The sequence below is a fragment of the Danio aesculapii genome, chromosome 13 (genome assembly GCF_903798145.1).
Source record: "Danio aesculapii chromosome 13, fDanAes4.1, whole genome shotgun sequence".
Taxonomy (NCBI): Eukaryota; Metazoa; Chordata; class Actinopteri; order Cypriniformes; family Danionidae; genus Danio; species Danio aesculapii.
The window spans coordinates 42,505,993-42,524,522 of NC_079447.1; the positions used below are offsets into that span (position 1 = coordinate 42,505,993).

Genomic DNA, 18,530 nt, shown 5'->3' on the forward strand with positions numbered 1-18,530 from the left:
CTGCAAACCATCACTGGGAAACACCCATACACACTCAATCACACACATACATTACGGCCAATTTGACTTACCCAATTCACCAATAGCACATATCTTTGGACTGTGGGGGAAACCGCAGCACCCGGAGGAAACACACACAAACACGGGGAGAACATGCAAACTCCACACAGAAATGCCAACTGACCCAGCCGAGGCTCGAACCTGCGAACTTTTTTCTGTGAGGCGATTGTGCCACCCACTGCCCTGTATATATATATATATATATATATATATATATATATATATATATATATATATATATATATATATATATATATATATATATATATATATATATATATATATATATATATATTATATTATATTATATATTTTAATTTTATTTTAATTTTATAAAAAAAAAAATTTGCAATAATTTTAGTTCTAATCTTAATTAGTTCTAATCTTAATTTAGTTCTAATCTTCTAATTTTAATCTTTTTGCACTGCTTGATTTTTTTTATTTGCAGTTCTTTTTTTGTTCGCAAATTTCATTTTTATTTCTCAAAACTTCATTTCCGCTTTGCGAATTTTGGAGATTTGCATTTATTTATTAATTTTTTGCTCAATACTTTATTTTTTGCTGGCAAAACTTTCTTTTATTTTGCAAGTATATAAGGCCCTAGATTGACTCCATACCATACGGTTCCAATAAAATTTTTTGGGCATGTGACCCTCTGATTTTTGAGCAAAATTCATTTCATTTTATAAGTTTAATCCATTCCGTGCTGCATCACTCTCATTGACTTCTTCATCCCGATGAGATTCAAAATGGTCAAAACATGAGTGATCAGAGTCCAAGTCCAAAAACACCTGCCTGTTGAGTTGTATACCTTTTCATTTTTACATGTGATCTAATCTACACTTTCTCTGGTAGTCTTTAAGATTCATATACAGATATACAGGAGACCCACAAGTCTCGTAACTCATTCTGAAAAGTTATTAGGCTTCCTTTACCATATTACATCTAGAACACAGAAACAATGGCAGGGAAAGGGCTAACAGGATATGTGTTGTTCACGATTAATATTCATAAATTATTCCAGTGTCAACTGATAAAGAGTTTAGTGTTTAGTAAAGAGAGTACCTTTCATCACAGTAAGTATACTTCATGTCCATGCTGTGGCGACTCAGAAATGTCTTGCTGTCTAGGGGTGTGTCGATGTTTGATGGATGGACAATAGGTTCGCACATCATGACCACACAGGTGAGCGGCGGCTCCTTATAACCACACAGAACTCGTGCTGGGCAGCCATTACACACCTTTAGATGACCCGTGCAGTGTAGAACCTGACAGAACAACCATTATGTTTATGAGTTACACCAGATCTGACTTCAGGATAGCATGTATTGTAAAGGTGAAGTTATTGACCTTCCAGCTGGCTGACTTGAGGTTGACGGTGCGCCCACGATTCGTGACTGTGCATTTCATTCTCATGAAGAAATCCCTCTCTGTGCTCAACTCCTTGCCTTTCTTTCCCATGCCTGCAGATTAAACCCACACACACACACACACAAACACAGAGTCTTAGGTTAGAAATGGTCAAAAATCCCAGGAAAACATTCCTGACATTCTTCCTCTGTGCATACGGAAGCTTAAACTCAACTAAAATGTTTTTTCTTGGGTTATCAAATTCCAAAACAGCACTTACAGCACTCAGCTTTTGATATTATCACATTTATAAAAATAAATGTATTAGCTAAAACCAAACATATTTACACACTGAAGCTAAATTAGAGTTTGAACAGTTAATACATGTCTTACTCTTAGTGAAGAATTTGGCTTTTTGCATCAAAGTGAAAAGTGCTTAAAAAGTTTATGTTCCTACAAAATCAGAAAACTCTGTTATGGTTTACTTACTGTCACTGCATTCCAGACACATACGACTTTGGTTAATCTTCCCAACATTACTTGTTTTTAATATTTTTGAACAAAATCTGTGAGATTTACATCCATCCATTGAAAGTTTAAGTAACTAAAAGTTCATTCCACACTTCACAAGAACTGAGTATTCTGATAAGATAAAATAAGATATGATAAAACAGTCAAAAACAGTTGGTAGAGCAGGCAGTTACGTAAAGTAGACCCCATCTTAAAATCCCACAGGAAAATCTTAAAGGAACAAGTGCCTTATTATGAACCCCATTCTATTATTTAAAGCTTTTTGTATATGTGGTCTATCACAATAACATTTGAGAATGTGAAAAGTAGAATGTAAAAGTAGTCTTCCTGGTATTGATGTCATCACTGCATCACACTGACATATCAGAGCAATTGGTCTTTTCTCCACATTTTGGCTACCTGGGCCATTAGTATGTGAACATAAACTTAACCAAAGTCTTATGGGTTTGATCCTGATGTAAATGATGACTTGTTTTATTTTTTGGTTGAACCATCCCCTAATCTCAACATGTATAAACCGAACCCCATGAGTTCAAATTAGAAGAACAATGATAACAATGATTTCATAATGATTTCTGAGTTTCACTACTGACCAGTCCTACACCTGAAATATTACAACCGAAACTAACACAACTGTGGTAAGAAGTTTAAAAGTCCTATCCTATGAAATTAAAATAAAGTTTTTTAGATGTTAGTATTAGTAATGATTGTTTTTAAGATATCTATATGCTAGTGTGCTCCAAAGCAGTGACAAAATCATGTTTAGAATATATAAAACTGATATCAACATGTAAAGCTTAGTAGTTTGACACTTTCGCCTAAATGGATTACCGGTTTTTATCAAGCTATTAGCTGTTTTTTTAAAAGGGGAGGGGCTACACTATGCCCACCCTCTCTTCATGTTTCGGTTGAGATTACGTCAAACATTGAATAAAAATGCACATTTCAAAGCACTTCACGGGATCTTTAAAGACGCATGCAAAGAGCAATAGGAAAGTCTAAAGGTCAAATAAATGAGACATTCAATAAAAGGAGAGAGTATTGTAGACCATTGTTTTTAAAGACTTATTTGTTTTTGTCACATATCAAATCTTCTATGCGTTTCATTTCCATTAGGCCTTTACATATGTGTTTGGCTATTTCTGAAAGTATGTTTGGGGAAGTGATTGGGACGTTTCTTAAGAGGCAGATGTGATAAACAAGTTCCAGCTCCTCTTCTTTTATGGTCAAAAGCACCAATTCATCTTAGAGGAGTCCATAAGAAAGCATCTGAATTAAACTGCACACTCGAGGCAATGTTGGACTGGGTTCTAAAATGTTACACGCTTTCACAATCACAACTCCTGGTAGGTAATTTAGGTAATAATTGAGTTTTCCAAACCCTTATGATCACCAGTGAACTGCCCCCAAGCTTATTAATAAATAAAGTCAGTAATAGACTTATCTGGGCTTCCAAAAAAATGTAAAATAACTCAAGAGACCGGTTATTGATTTCAAACTGAATTTAAAATTAACCAAATAATAGTTTTAAAAATTCTCATCGGCTAAACTAGTCATGTTTTAGCTCTCATGTAAAATCTCCCATGATCTCATTAGAAAAATCTGTCACAGTCTGTATGTACAGTAGGCTGACCTCTCCGTAGCACTTCATTTGTCTACTTCTGTACGATTAGCTGCTCTCTGTCATTCTCACATAAGCTTTGTCTATTTTTATAGCAGGATTGGCAACTAGTGAGGCTGAAAAAATGGAAAGAGACATACTGGCTTTGAGGCTGAGGTTCTCGCGGATTTCTTCATGGTCACAGGGATGAGTGAAATCAAAGATGCTGTGTCCTGTTAGCTCCACCTACAAAGAAAAACATGGAGGTGCTGTGATTTCATTAAACATAAGGCAATCTATTTTCAGCCCAGGGTCAAAAATTACATACATTTTTAAGAACTGAACATTTTATTCAGAAATGACAATTTAAATCATTACAAATGTTTCAGTAAAGAACTGTTCATTAGTTTTATTTGAAATAAAAGCTTTTTTTCTGAACTTTCTCTAAAACAGAAACCTAAAAACCAAATGTGTTATTGTTATTTCTGAGCTTTCTTCTATCAGTATTTTTATCTGCAAATATTATACACACACATACTTGTTTTGGTGGTTTATGAGGACCATCTTTATTCGCATAATGTATTTTATTCTCTTAAAAGCACTTATTATATCAACCCTCTCTCTAAACCAAAGTTAAATATGGTATCTATCAGTTTTGATTTACGAGGACACAGGGCATGTCCTCATAAACCCCTTCAACAATCTAAAGCCTGGTTTATACTCAACGTGTTCGCTAGTTCGCTTGAGTACGCATGGCGAATGTGACATTATTGATGTGTTTACGGAAGTTTGCTTTGAGTGCGCATGACATGATTTTGGCTGGCAGAGCAAACAAAATTTTTTGAGACTTGCAGAACAGTTTGCGTGGCGCCGCATTTGATTTGTGTTGAATTTAAAACACTTTGAAGAAATTTTGTCAAAAACTGGTACGACTGTATAGACATCTTTATGATCCGTCCATGTGTGACCATAAGACTAACCAGATGACCAAACTAGAGATTGCGACAGCCGTGGAAAAAGAAGAACGTTTTTGTCAATCTTTGTGGCGCAGTGGGTAGCACGTTCGCCTTACAGCATGAAGGTCACTGGTTCTAGCCTCAGCTGGGTCAGTTGGTATTTCTGTGTGAAGTTTACATGTCCTCCCTATGTTCGCGTGGGTTTCCTCCGCATGCTCCAGTTTCCCCCACAGTCCAAAGACATGTGGTACAGGTGAATATGCTAAAATTGACCATAGTGTGTATGAGTGTGTGGGAATGAGAGTGTATGGATGTTTCCCAGTGATGGGTTGCGGGTGGTAGGGCATCCGCTGCATAAAACATATGCTGGATAAGTTGGCGGTTCATTCCGATGTGACAACGCCAGATTAATAAAGGGACTAAGCCGAAAAAAAAATGATTGAATGAATTTGTAGAGCAACCCACGTTCTTTTGTCATTAATATTTTAATAAACTTTAATAGGTAAAACTGTCCGAGATATGAACAAAAGCAAGTGATGCATCAAAGTTTGATTTAAAAAATCTTAAATGGTTATAAAAATCCTTATAATCATTAAAGCAATTTAAAAAAATAATTTGAAAAGTTAGTTTAAAAATCTTTAATAACATTAATATGACATGACGTAGTTCGGAAACTTTCTACTCATCTGTTTATCCGACTGATTTTACGTTCAGTTTCTTTTGACCGCCCCCTGTCGTTTTAAAGAATATAATTAGGGCGAATACATCAAGTATAAAAGCCTCATCCCTTTTTAGAGGTGCGCGTGCAGTCAGTGGACGTCCGCGACGTGGCGCCAGGCGAAAGTATAAATCAGGATTAAAACTTGTACTGTACAGAAGTTTATGCCAAAGTCATTATACTAATCTGTGCTCATATATCACCAAAACCCACATGATCGCGCTCACACACACGCACGCACACACGCACACACACTTAATACAGTTGCTTAAATTAGCAATTGTTCATTTTCATTACAATCAATATTTTAGTCATTCCCAATATGTCAAATATAAATTTCTTAATTCTACAGTTAAAACATTGGTTTTGTGTTATTCTAGGCATTATGATAGGTTCTTGATGCATATTGTGAGATTCACACTCCTAATATATTTTTTTTTATCTGATAGCAAATGGATAACTGGGAATAGTCATACAAAACAGCAGCCATGTGTAAGGAAGCAATTCCCAGGCAGGAGCTAAGTCCAAAAGCTTCGACAAGGGTACGAAAAAGTGACACATCCTTCCTCCCATACAGTACTTAAAGGAAACGGGCTTGTGCTGTGGTTAATAATGGCATCTTGTCTGCCTATGATTAAGTGAACCCAAAGGAAATGAATGCTTAGCAGACAAACAGTTAATTATAACAGGACTAAATGTGAGTATCTGTCTAGACTGCGATTCGATTCATGTTATACGTTGATAGACCTCTGATACAGTGTGTGTTAATACTCACTTGAGTGAGACCCATGAATTTGTTGATGTTCTCTGATAAGAAAATCATGTCTCCATCTGATGTTACCACTGTAATAAAGCCACCGAGTGACTTCAGATACCAACTGTCCATCAGTCTGTCTGCATCTGTCATTTCTGTGGCAGTAGCGTAGCCTGCAATACAGCACAAACACAAGAGTTAGTGTGTGTGCACACTAGCTAGTCTTGTTCTGGCTCTCAAGCCCTTGGCTGATATCCAAAATAAACAACAGCAACTTCATCTTGCTACTCTGAACCCTCCCAACAACAGTGACCTCTGTTCTGTCACTGCCCTCAGCTCCATACACATATTAATATAGGCCACAAATACTGAAACACAGACACTACCTTTAATTTAAAGTATCCACAGTACAAAGCAGAGTTTTTAAATTGTATTTTATTGTAAAAGAAATATGAAACCTACACAGTGCTAGCGAAAATGGCTGAAAATGGGCAAAAACTCAAAACTAGATAAACCACAGTCTGTGAAAGTAATTTTTGCCTCTTTTTGTAGCTTACAGTTCCAGAATGCAAGTGAGTTTAGTTAAAGGGGTGCAGTTGTTTTGTAGACAAATATTAGTGCCTTCATACACATTCTGTTGGCAGCAACTGAGCAAAATATTTGAGAGAGGTGCACTTTTAGGAATTCATGCAGAAACTACATAATGATTAGATACTCAAATGTTTGTGTGATTACCTGCTTATACAAAACTACAAATAATACATTCAACATTTTGGTAACACTTTATTTTGATGGTTATTTTGAGTATTAGTAGACTGTCTGCTTAATATCTGTTGATACCACTCCTTCAACAGACATTTAACTGACTATAAGAAACTTTGCAAGTACATGTCAACTTACACTAACCTTAACCCTAACCCCAACCCAACAGTCTACTTAAAATCTAATGAGATTTAGTTGGCATGTAGATGCAATGTAACAGGGACCATCAAAATAAAGTGTGACCGATATTTCTATTATTTAACAGTCAATTTAAATAAACAATAAAAAATCATGACTAGTAATACCACGACTGAAATATGCAAGGGCGCCAGACATTTGCTTGAGTGCTGTAGTAGATCTGGCAGAGCTTCAACAGGGAGGTGGTGTGGACAAGGACATGGAGAACAGAGCGGCTCCACACTGGGGGGTCGGAAGCCTGTGATTGCTCCAGTGTGCTTCCTTCAGATAAGAAACTTTCTCAAGGCCCATTGAGAGCCCAGAGCTGGATTTGGGCCGAGCCTGGAGACCGTGGCCCCAGGAGAATTAGAGTAACATCTTTGAAGGGGTTCTTACCCTGCGGCTTTCATTATGGGATAAAACAAAAGCAGATGTAGGTTTTCAGAAATTGATCACCTAGAAAAAAAAAACCTGACCAAATTGAAAATCCCATCGTGGGTAAATATGTATCATGATAAGAAGGATGACATGTGCTGTAAAATTATTGATCTCAAGAACATCTGGCAATGCTTTTTGCCCATCAAGATTACAGGACATTACTAGCTCTTCCAAATTTTGAATTATACCATAGGGCTTTAAAAAAAATAATAATTATTCATGTTTGGCTTAACCCACACTCTAGAGTTCCTTGGAGACAAATTGAAATGAAATTAGCTGATAAATATAGATGACAAGATATTCTGTTCTCTGGGCTAAATAACAAACAGTGTATTCAAGCTTTTGGTCCAATTATTGGCAATTCGATGGTAAATTTTAGATTAATGGAAAAATACATTCATCATTCACATAAATGGCACATCCATACACCTATTTGGAAAAATAATTATCTTCAATCTGGTGGTGCACCATTTCATCCAAGAAAATTGATGCAGAAAGGCATTTATACACTAAAAGATATTTCTGGTTCTAATGGAATAATAAGTTTTCAAGAACTTTGTGAGCGGTATGAAACAGAACCTTCTTCTGTCTTTTTATATCTGCGATGAAAGCCTATGGGATTCCCTGGGGGCACAATCTTCCTACTCATCCAATCATTGCTTGGTTTGATCTGTCCTCTACTAATCATTTTACCATTATAGCAAAGCATTTAGCTTTTTACGGAAACTGACTGTCAACTAGAAGAGGGTGTCACAGACTGGGAAAGAGTATGGCAGACCATTTTTACTTCATCTAAAAATTCCAATCACCAACTCATTCACTATAACTTTTGTCATAGAACCTACTGGACCCCACTCAAAAGACATCGTATCAATGCCTCCTTTAGTCCTTTCAGTGATAAATGTCCTGACCAGGAACTTAGATTATTGTTCCATATGATGTGGGAATGTGGAAAAATACAAAAGTTTTGGAATTTTTGAACACCCTGTACCAGTAAATCCTTCCATTCTATTACTGAGCGATGATTCTACGTTGAACCTCCCCAAGCTAAAAAAAAGCTGTTTGGCTGGCTGGCTTAACTTCTGCAAAAAAACTACTAGCCCAACATTGGCTGCCTCCACATAATTTGGACACGTACAAGTGGTTGGTACAACTTCAGGACATTATAATGTTGGAATTATCCACAGCTCGAGTGAACTTGGTACAAATGAGTACTTTAATGATCTGGACTTCAGCTGCGGACAAAATCTCCATGTTTATTGCATAAAGCAATGATCAGGTTCCAGAATGATTGCCTTACTTTGTATAATTAATACTTGATACTGTATTATGTTTTTGTTTTTCTGTTAACTTCTATTCATTGCATACCCCAGTTTCAAGAGACCACAGGGGAGGAGGTGGGGGTATTTGAATTGCTATTTTTCATTATATAGTTTTTTCAGCCTGTATGTTTTGTTAACATTTAATAATAAAAAAATAATTAATGTTTACATACTATAATATAAAGGTAAGCTAATGATTGTTATTAATAAAAGCCAAGTAAAGATCAAAACAATACTAAACCAAAAGAAAACCACCAAACAACAAAATGATTAGATCTCATTAGATTCAATAGACTGACCTGGATAAAATGGCATCTTAAAATTGTTTAATGATAAATACGCCAGCCACTAAGCCCAAAATGACACACAGTGCAAAATGATATCAAACAGTCACTGATTTAAACCAGATAGCATCTCATCAGCAATTATTTCAAACATGTTTTTTGAGCTGCCTCTAGGCCAAATGAGCAATGCCTGAATCAGTTGTAAGCATCAGTGAACAGGGCCTGGAGATCTAATGTGAAAGGTGTTACCCATGCACCCACAGCATGGGTAGAGTGATTGTGAGAGGAGGAAGGGGGGATGGATAGATGAGTGGCGCCAGGCTTGGCCTGTGTTTTGGCTGGTCTTAGACGGAGAGCGCCAGCCTTAAAGAAAGCACCAATCATGCTTCCAGCACAGAGCTCGCAGATCTGCTGATAACACTATCTGATGTCCCATCTCGTACTGACAGGACTGCTTTTCAAAGTCTCTTTCCACTCCCTCCCTCTCGGTTTCTTTCCATTTCTGCATGTAGCATGAACCTGAATATTTGACTGTCAAGTTACTTTGAGTCGAAAAGTGCAAAGTCTTTCAGTTCAAGGGAATTGAGTCAATCTTGCATTCTAACTGCGTAGTAATTGAGTTCCTTGTCCTCTTTAGTGTCTGTGCAAACACAGAGAAAGGAATGTCGAATGCAGGGGCTCCTTTGTCCAGCTTCCGGAGATTCTAATTTTATAATCAAGACACAAACAATACGAACATGCTCACATCCTCTTGCCATACCTGCTTTGGTCAAAAAAAAAAAATAGACCATCAGCAGAGCAGTCCTTTGGCTCTTAAAGCTCTCCCTGATGTTGTTCCAAACCCATATGATTTCTTTCTTCTCAGAGACACAAAAGATGTTGCAGAAAGTTTCCGAGAGATTTGATTAGTGACTGGAAATATTTTTAGTAAAATGATACTGTATGACCTCAGAAGACTTTAATCAAGCAATTTGTTTGCTACTTTAGAATTCATTCATGCTGATTTTGGTTAAATCATCATCATACCTGTCAACATTGGGATGTGAAAATAAGGGATATGCCCACCATGATTATTAAAATTCTATTGAAGAAGAAAATCTCGCTTAATCAGAATGACAAGACAGAAATAAATGATAGAACTTTCTTTTTTTCCATTTCATAACTTAAATCGACACGTCCCATGTTGATTATTAAACATACCCTGTAGGTTTTGTATTCAACTGTTGTATTCATCTTATGCTGCCTTTGATTTATACGATTAGCACCTACAATGAAAGGTAATTAACCCAGACAGAGTTACAGCAGGTCCAATATTCACTAAAGCAATTATATCCTTACATAAAGCGCCTCCTCATTTGTATAATACAACAGTAATGTTAATGCCGTCTGACATCACAAAACATTTCCTCATAACAGAGCAGGGCTAATGATAGTACATGCAGATAACAGCTCAAACTAGAGGTTTAGAATTTGATTATCATCAGAGGGTGTATTTCCAACCCGGCTCTTTCTTTGACATGATGACAAAAATAGTCGCATGGTTTTTGATGTTGGGCTAAGAGCAGAGTCATCCTTTTGATAACCTTTCTTTATCAAACAGCAAATGCAACTGCACCAATATGAACGAGCCATTGTAGTAAAAGAGTTTTGTCAGATTTGATCATGAAAATACACCTTTACAAACCAAAAGTACTATAAAATATTCAATTATTAATTAAATTAATAATATCAATTATTAAAGTCTTCATGCATGCATTTTTGTTATATGTATTTAAAAAAATGTTTTTATATTGAAAATAATTTTTAAAATAATTATTTTTTTTAATCCAAATGCTTTATATACAGTTGAAGTCAGAATTATTAGCCCCTCTTTGATTTTTTTTTCTTTATTAAATATTTCCCAAATAATGTTTAACAGAGCAAAGAAATTTTCATAGTATGTCTGATAACATTTTTTTCTTCTGGAGAAAGACTAATTTGTTTTATTTTGGCTAAATTAAAATAAGTTTTGAATTTTTAAAAATCATTTTAAGGTCAAAATTATTGCCCCTTTTCTCCAAGTTTTTTTTTTAGGTTACCACTTTGGTTTCTTTAGCTAGGGTTTAGGACACCTAATATTCAGTAATAGACATTTATGTTGTTCATCAAATTTAATGAACAGCAATTTCAATTGCTTAATAATGAACAGATTGGGGTGAATCAACATTTAACTTAATAATGGCAGTAAATAGACAATAAACAGAGCTGAAAAAAATGACATTATTGTTTGTAAGCGTGATTTAAATTTGCCTTGTTTTTTAATAGTTTGCATTGCAGATTCTGTGATTTTCTTGTTTAATACAGTAAAGCTGGTTTGAAATAATATTGGTCATGGACTGACTGTGTACCTGAGGTGAGGAGTTTGCGTGTTCGCAGGAAGCTGATGGCCAGTCTCATGATGGATGCTTTGTCCAGGTGTGAGCTGATGTTGTGTGGAAGGGGAAGATGATGAGCCAGTTCATAAAACACCTCTGTCTCTTTACTGCGTCTGCAGCGTGCCGCATCACGAGATTTCTCCTTACGCCGATCTGAGCTGCACCTACAGAGGAACAAATAGAAATATTCAACTATTTTAATCTGAAGTACTGTATTTTTACCTTTTTTAAAATCAAAATTCCGAAATTCTGTTTTGTACGACATGTGAATATTTCACAGATTAAAAATAATTTCCAGGGCCATAATTTCTAAAAAACAAAACACTTCCAAAGGTAAAATATTGTTATTCCTTTCTAATCTATTCATTTGTTTGTTTGTTTGTTTGTTTGTTTGTTTGTTTATGCAACAGTGGAATGCACTTCTTCTTTTTTGTGCATCCTTAGTCTTGTGTTTTTAACCTAAAATGTGGCAAATGCCCAAATCTGGTCATAAATAATTCGGAATTCATTTTTTAAAAATTATTTTCTTTTATGTCCATGCTTTATACAAACACAGATACGCTCACAAGCTCACTAATCATTTCTCTGTATATTTTGGAAGATATTTAGAGAATAACAGCCTCTTTGTGGCTCTGACAGTGCTTCTTATTCAACTCAAGTCTTGAAGATTCAGACCTCAGGCCCAAAAACTGAGCCAACGTAGAAAGAGCCAGTGTCTGGCAGGTGCAAGTGAATCCGCACACAAGCACACAGACATCCTTTCAGAAATTCACTTTGCCTTCAACTGAATTAGTTTGGTTAAATCTTTTCATCAGCATCATATCATTATCAGGTTTAATGATGAATAAACATACAGCACGAAAGATATGATAAACGGTGTAATCATTAAGAATGACACAGCACAGGGGATCTCATAACAGTAATACTCATGTAGCAATAGAATGTATTGCTTTGTTTATTCAAGCTGTCAGCAGGGAATGGGCCAATGCCAGAATTCAAGTGGGACATTCCAGGCTGGTTCAAGTGCTTATGGGAATAATCACTTATAGCTGTGTCCTGGATTTAATAATCAACAATATTGTCCCAAATTAGCACACATATGTTCCATGACAGGTTTATTAAATAATAATAATAATAATAATAATAATAATAATAATAATAATAATAATAATAATAATAATAATAGTAGTATTTTGTTTTTACTTCTTGAAAGTATCCACCCAATTTAAATACAAAATAGTATTATTATATTAAAGAAAAGCATCGATTTAATATTAAATAAGATCCATTTCATGACTCCATTTAATGTAATTACAAAAATAGAATTATTATATCACAGGAAAGCATTAAAATAATAATAAATAAGATTAATTTCATGATTCCATTCAATTCAACTACAAAAATAGCATTATTATATTAAAGGAAAACATTGATTTAATAATAAATTAGATTAATTTCATCATTCCATTCAATTTAACTATAAAAATGATATTATAAAATTAAGAGAAAGCATCAATTTAATAATAAATAAGATTCATTTCATGATTCCTTTCAATTCAACTACAAAAATAGTATTATTATATTAAAGGAAAGCATCGATTTAATAATAAATAAGATTCATTCCATCACTCCATTCAATTTAACTAGTATAACTAGTTTAACAAGTAAATTTGTGCTGGTGGTGCACTTGGTGTATTTGAGCTGAGGTTTGTGTCACATCAGAGGACAAGATCGATTACCAGCATTAAGAGATTTTTGGTCACACTTTAATAAACAATAAACTATGACTTCTGCCTCAATAGACTCATAATTTGCTGCTTATTAATGGTCATTAGGTATTCTTTAGGTTTAGGTATTAAGTAGGATTAGTGATGTAAAAGAAGATCCTGCAGAATATGTACTTTTGAAAGTAATAAACAGCCAATATTTTAATGATAAGCAAGTAATAAGCCACAAGCTAATTGTAAGAATTAGTACTTAAAATAAAATGTTCCCTTTTTTTACTTCACTGTAAATGTGCCACTCAGTAATATTATTGAAAAATAAATGTACAGTATTGTCAGGTACAGGGTGTAAGCATTTGTGTTTAACAATTGTTAGCTAAAAAGAAATATAAATACTTAATATAAATACTTTCTGGTTATAAAATTCCAATACATTAGGATGTGTAACATTTTTTGTTTTCCTTCCCTCATTAGTATAGAACATTAGTTTTATTTTTTAATCTGCCACTATGCTGACATACAGGCATTTGTAGCATCACCCTTTACTGAAAAGAGCACAAATTTTCAAAATTTTTTATTTAAAATCACCAGAAATGCACAATTCGGATCAAAACCTAAAGGCTGATTTATACGTTTGCCTGCGTCCGTAGCCGAGAAATGTGAAGGCTTTTTTACTTGACACGCTTGCCGTTGTACTATTTGTAGTAACCCTGCAGGCACAGGACGTCAACATGACATCATATTGACGTTGTACCCCAATGTCGTGGGGATGTTAGATTTTATTTGGAAATGAAAATCAACGTCCAATGTCCAACCTAAATATCAACCTAAAATAGATCAAATATCACCTTGACGTTGTGTGGACATTACCACTATGAAATCTATCAGACATTGGATTTTGGTCACTTTCCAACACAACCTAAAAAAAATCAACCAAATATTAACGTAATTTGACGTCGTTGTTGGACATCAAAATAACGTTGTCCTAGACACTGAATTTTGGTCACCTGATGTCATGACCTAAATCTAGCCTAATATTAAACATCTTATGATGTTGTTTGCCTGCTGGGAAAGAAGTCAGCAACTGGAGTTGCTAAATGAATGAATTTAACAATAAATAAAACTAATAGAATTCTGAATAATTTTGGAGGACACTTATGGAAATGTTTGCTTTTAATACAGTTGTTTAAATGACTAACTTAGGCTACATTTGAAATATCTAAGCTAACTGCATACTTATTGCAAAACCTTTTTTACAATTAAAAAAATATTTACTTAAAAAATCCTTGGGCAAACTTTGTACAAAATATATGCATTGTTTTTCCTTAAAGCTTCAAAAGAAATCTCAAGGACTTCCAATCACGCAGTTAGGTGTTGCACGTGTAAATTCCTAAGCCAAACTTGGCTCCAAATCATTCACCTTCTGAAGTGGAGCTGCAAACAAAGTTACAAACAAAAAATGTGCGCTCCACCTATGGAGATGATGTTGTGCACACCCAAAGCGAACCTCCGCCCACACCGCAATAGCTACGTTTCCATCCACCTATTTTTATGCAAATTTTGGATATGCGCATTAAAAAACAGTTGATGGCAATGCCAAGATACGCATAAATTTTTAAAAATGTGCATAAAAAACATGCGCGTAACAGAGTAGGATAAACTTTTTATTCTATAAGAAAAGATGTGCATAAACTTAGCGAAAACGATGCGAAATTCCAGTATGTGCATTAAAAAAAGTCATGTGATTTTGTTTTAATAGATCATGTGTGTAAAAATGTGTGCGAATGGACAAACCAGCCAACTGAGCACATTGTAAAACATCTAAAATGTTGTTTTGGTCATTCTAAAGCCCCGGTCAGATCACACGATTTTGGCATGATTTTCTTAACGTAGGGTGTCGTAGAGATTCGTAAACGACAAATAGGCATCGTGACACAAGATTCTATCATTTCTTCTTGTGTAATGTGGCATAGTTCACGACAACCGAGACCATGCCTGCGATGCCTCATGACACCGTTGCAGAAAGTCTAGCATGTTTAATTTTTTTCTGGTTCTTTATGACGAGTTGCATCACGTGTGTGACACTGCCCAATGCGAGTACATAATTTATCAGTTATCTTAGTGGGTGCTGCTGTTAATGCACCAGTCAGGTAATTAAAAAATAGGCTGCATATTTACTTATGGGTTGGTCATGGGTGGATATGACCAGTCATTGGCTATGCAAACTTTTACTACGTTCTCTAAAATATTAAAGTGTTTTTAAGCAATTTTATCTGACAGACTGGCTCAAATATGCAGACATCTCCATTCTCACGATGAGTTTCTGAGTTCAGTGCAATATGGCTGTATATCATCACTGGTGGAACACTAGGGCACTCAGCCTGTGGCAACGCATGCCTCCCACCAGTGCTGATATACAGCCATATTGCACCACTACGAGTGTAGCTCAACAGACATTTAAAACGGTGTAATTTCAAAAACATCACAGATCAGATTTACAGTCATTTTTACATTTTTATATATACAGTACATTTAAAAATTGCATTTATAAAAAAGTATTGCTTTAAGTATTTGTTTCTTAATAAAAACATAGTGGTCTTCTACTAGATCAGTTGTGATAAGGTAAAAATTGAAGAGCAAAAACAATAATTGTGTCTTTTCCTCCACTTGCTATGTTTAAAAGAAAATAAACAGATACTGGGCTGGTTTCCGTGGACACCATGTCGAAGTGTTTGACATCCACATATTGTCCCACCAAATTCAATATCTGCACAAGACAAATGATAATAAAAAAGAAAGTTTTTTATAGAAAGGCCTTTGTGAACCACCTTACAAGCAAAGATGATTCATACTCAGCCACTACTAGAGAAAGTGGTCACTCTGTACCACTCAACATTCCTAATACAAAAATGCCAATACTGCAGGCATGCCATACACAAAAGCAGTCAATAAATTCAATTCCTCCTCTCATTTGAAGTAAAAGTCCAAGGCGAGCTCAAGATCTCATCTCTCAAAACGTCTTGTGCGCTTCATTTATTCCTTTAGACTGGAAGCAGAGCTCTCTGGAAGAACAGTTCTGAAGTACAGACAGTCTAGTCTACTGTATCGTTAGGGCACAGATAAAGAGGATACTGCAGGACATTAAACAATGGAGATATGCTGCTCACTCAGGGCATGAAACAGTCTAGTGAACCTGCTGAACCCTCTATAGCACACGCAGATGTCTGAAGGCCATTATGTAATCCTACAGGACCATACGATGGCCGACGAAGAAAAACAGGCAATGACCTGAAGAATAGCTATTGTTATTGCTTGTTACACCACAACCCTTCAGCGCAAATGTGCTAAGCATGGTAAGTGTGTTAGTTTAATTATCTTATTAGGTTTTTCAAGCATAAGATCACCTGTTAAATTAGATGACTGACTGTCAAAGACATTTTAAACAGAAGTGAAGGTGTTTTTATGCCACTGCAAGTTCCTTCAGTAAAAACTAGCTTGCAATGTAATATGGTTGCCATGACAGTAATTTCACCTGCTCTCTGCTGGTCAATGTCCTTCATTCAGAGTGAGCTATTTCAGTAAGACAAAGAAATGCCTGCAAGTTGAACACAAGTGAGGTGTTTTGCAGACATCGTGGGTCAATGTGAAATTTACTGTTTTATTACATTGTACAAGCATCTTACTATGATGCAAACTTTTTGTAAAAATAGTTTTACATTTATTAATGCAATATCTAGGTACAGTGAGTTCATTTTTGACAGTCATTAACATTGGGCCTCATTTAAACCCAATTTTATGAACAAATATTTTCCTAAATCATACTTGCACACTTTTCTCAAAGATTCTGACATTTGTTAATGTTTTTCTATCTGAAATGTGTTCTTAACTAAGAGCAGTATCTAAAAACACTCCAGACCAGTCCAATGCATATTTGAGTGATGCTGATGTTTCAAAAAGATCTGTTAAAGCAGTTTTGTTCAGTATAGTCAAAAAAGTATAGTATTTGAATGTGATGTATTGGTAATTTATTTTAAGTATAAATAAATGTTAAAGGGTCACAAAACACCAAAACACAACTGGAGTTTTTGAGATGTTGACAGTCATATATGTTTTCCACGCTGCTAAAAACACTATTAGGACACATATATTTAACTAAAAACTGAAAATGTTTGTGTTATTTCGAGCAAATTCGTTCTTACAGTTTGAAAAGAAATATGGAAGCTACATCACAGCCATGAGATCCTTGTGTGAATTCCAGCATGTAGACTGGATGTCTGTACCGGCAGGTACAACGTGATGTCTTTGAACCTTCGAACCAATCAGCGCACTCTATTTTGTATGAGGTGCAACTTCATTAATATGCAAGATAGCTTTGAAGACTGTTATAGTGCTCAGACGGCAGAGAGATGACACGTTGTGTTGTCAACCATAATTAAAACAAGTGGAAGAAGAATTGTTTGGAGACATGGGTCAGCAGTGTTGTGTTTATAAATGTGCTGCAATGAAGGTTGTTTTTAATTCCCCACTATGAGAGCGCAGCTGGACTCACATGTGGATTAGAGTGCACGCGACACGTGACAGAAATACGTTTGTAAGGAACATTTTTTACCCGAGAGCTTTTTGTATCTGGAAACGGTGAAATCCGGATTTGCCACTTGTCTTCTTTTAAAAAAAAGACGCGGTTCCAGTTGGTGTTGATTGTCCTGTCCCTACAGATTTGGTAATTGTGTGAACAGTCTTCTTTGTCTATGTTTATTCAGATTGCAAAGTTAGTTAGTATCGTCAGCTGTACCCTTTCAGTTTTTAAAGACATACTCAAAATTTACAGTATAGTTTACAGTATGTTAATATCACTACAATATTATGGACTCTCCGAATGTAAACACCTTAATGGAACTATTACCGTCGTGTAGAATTTTTGCCACATTTTGAGACAGGATGGTCTACACACACACGGCTTTCTGACGCTACCTACCGAGTGCATCTATGTTACCCAGAAATGCAGAGGGTTTTTTTTCCCGCATACGACGTGCGGTATTAAACATTCCATTAAAACTAAACTCTTCCAGCAGTTCCTCGCATCCAATATCTCATTTGTCACGGGGGGCATACATGAAATGTTTCTGAATGAAAGTGATAGTGCATTGAAATTACAGGAGTTTTCCGAGAGAAATTACAAAACGGGAGGGGTGTGGGAGATGGGTCTAAAATACGGAAGACTCCCAGGAAAAACGGGAGTGTTGGCAGGTAAGACCTAGGTGCTGTTTACACCTGGTCACTTAATAGACCCTTTTCTCATTTCCGGGTTTCTCAGCAGCAGAAGTCGTCATAAACTTCGACTTAACAAATATTTTTTTTACAATGCTGTTTGCTGAAATAATAAAAGAAAAAGGTCACGTTGCTGTTATCAAGACTTTCAGAAAAAGGAAAAAAATATAGT

General features: G+C 35.5%; 1 protein-coding gene across 1 annotated transcript in view; it reads right to left on the minus strand.

The window, feature by feature from the left end:
• Positions 1–18,530, minus strand: part of epas1b (endothelial PAS domain protein 1b) — an 82,414-nt gene that overhangs the window by 43,213 nt on the left and 20,671 nt on the right. Inside the window, exons 2-6 of the mRNA XM_056471013.1 lie at positions 11,340–11,530; positions 5,991–6,142; positions 3,703–3,787; positions 1,411–1,523; positions 1,126–1,328 (exon numbers count right to left, since the gene is read on the minus strand). Of these exons, the coding sequence (XP_056326988.1) occupies positions 1,126–1,328; positions 1,411–1,523; positions 3,703–3,787; positions 5,991–6,142; positions 11,340–11,530 (744 nt within the window). The remainder of the gene's footprint in view (positions 1–1,125; positions 1,329–1,410; positions 1,524–3,702; positions 3,788–5,990; positions 6,143–11,339; positions 11,531–18,530) is intronic.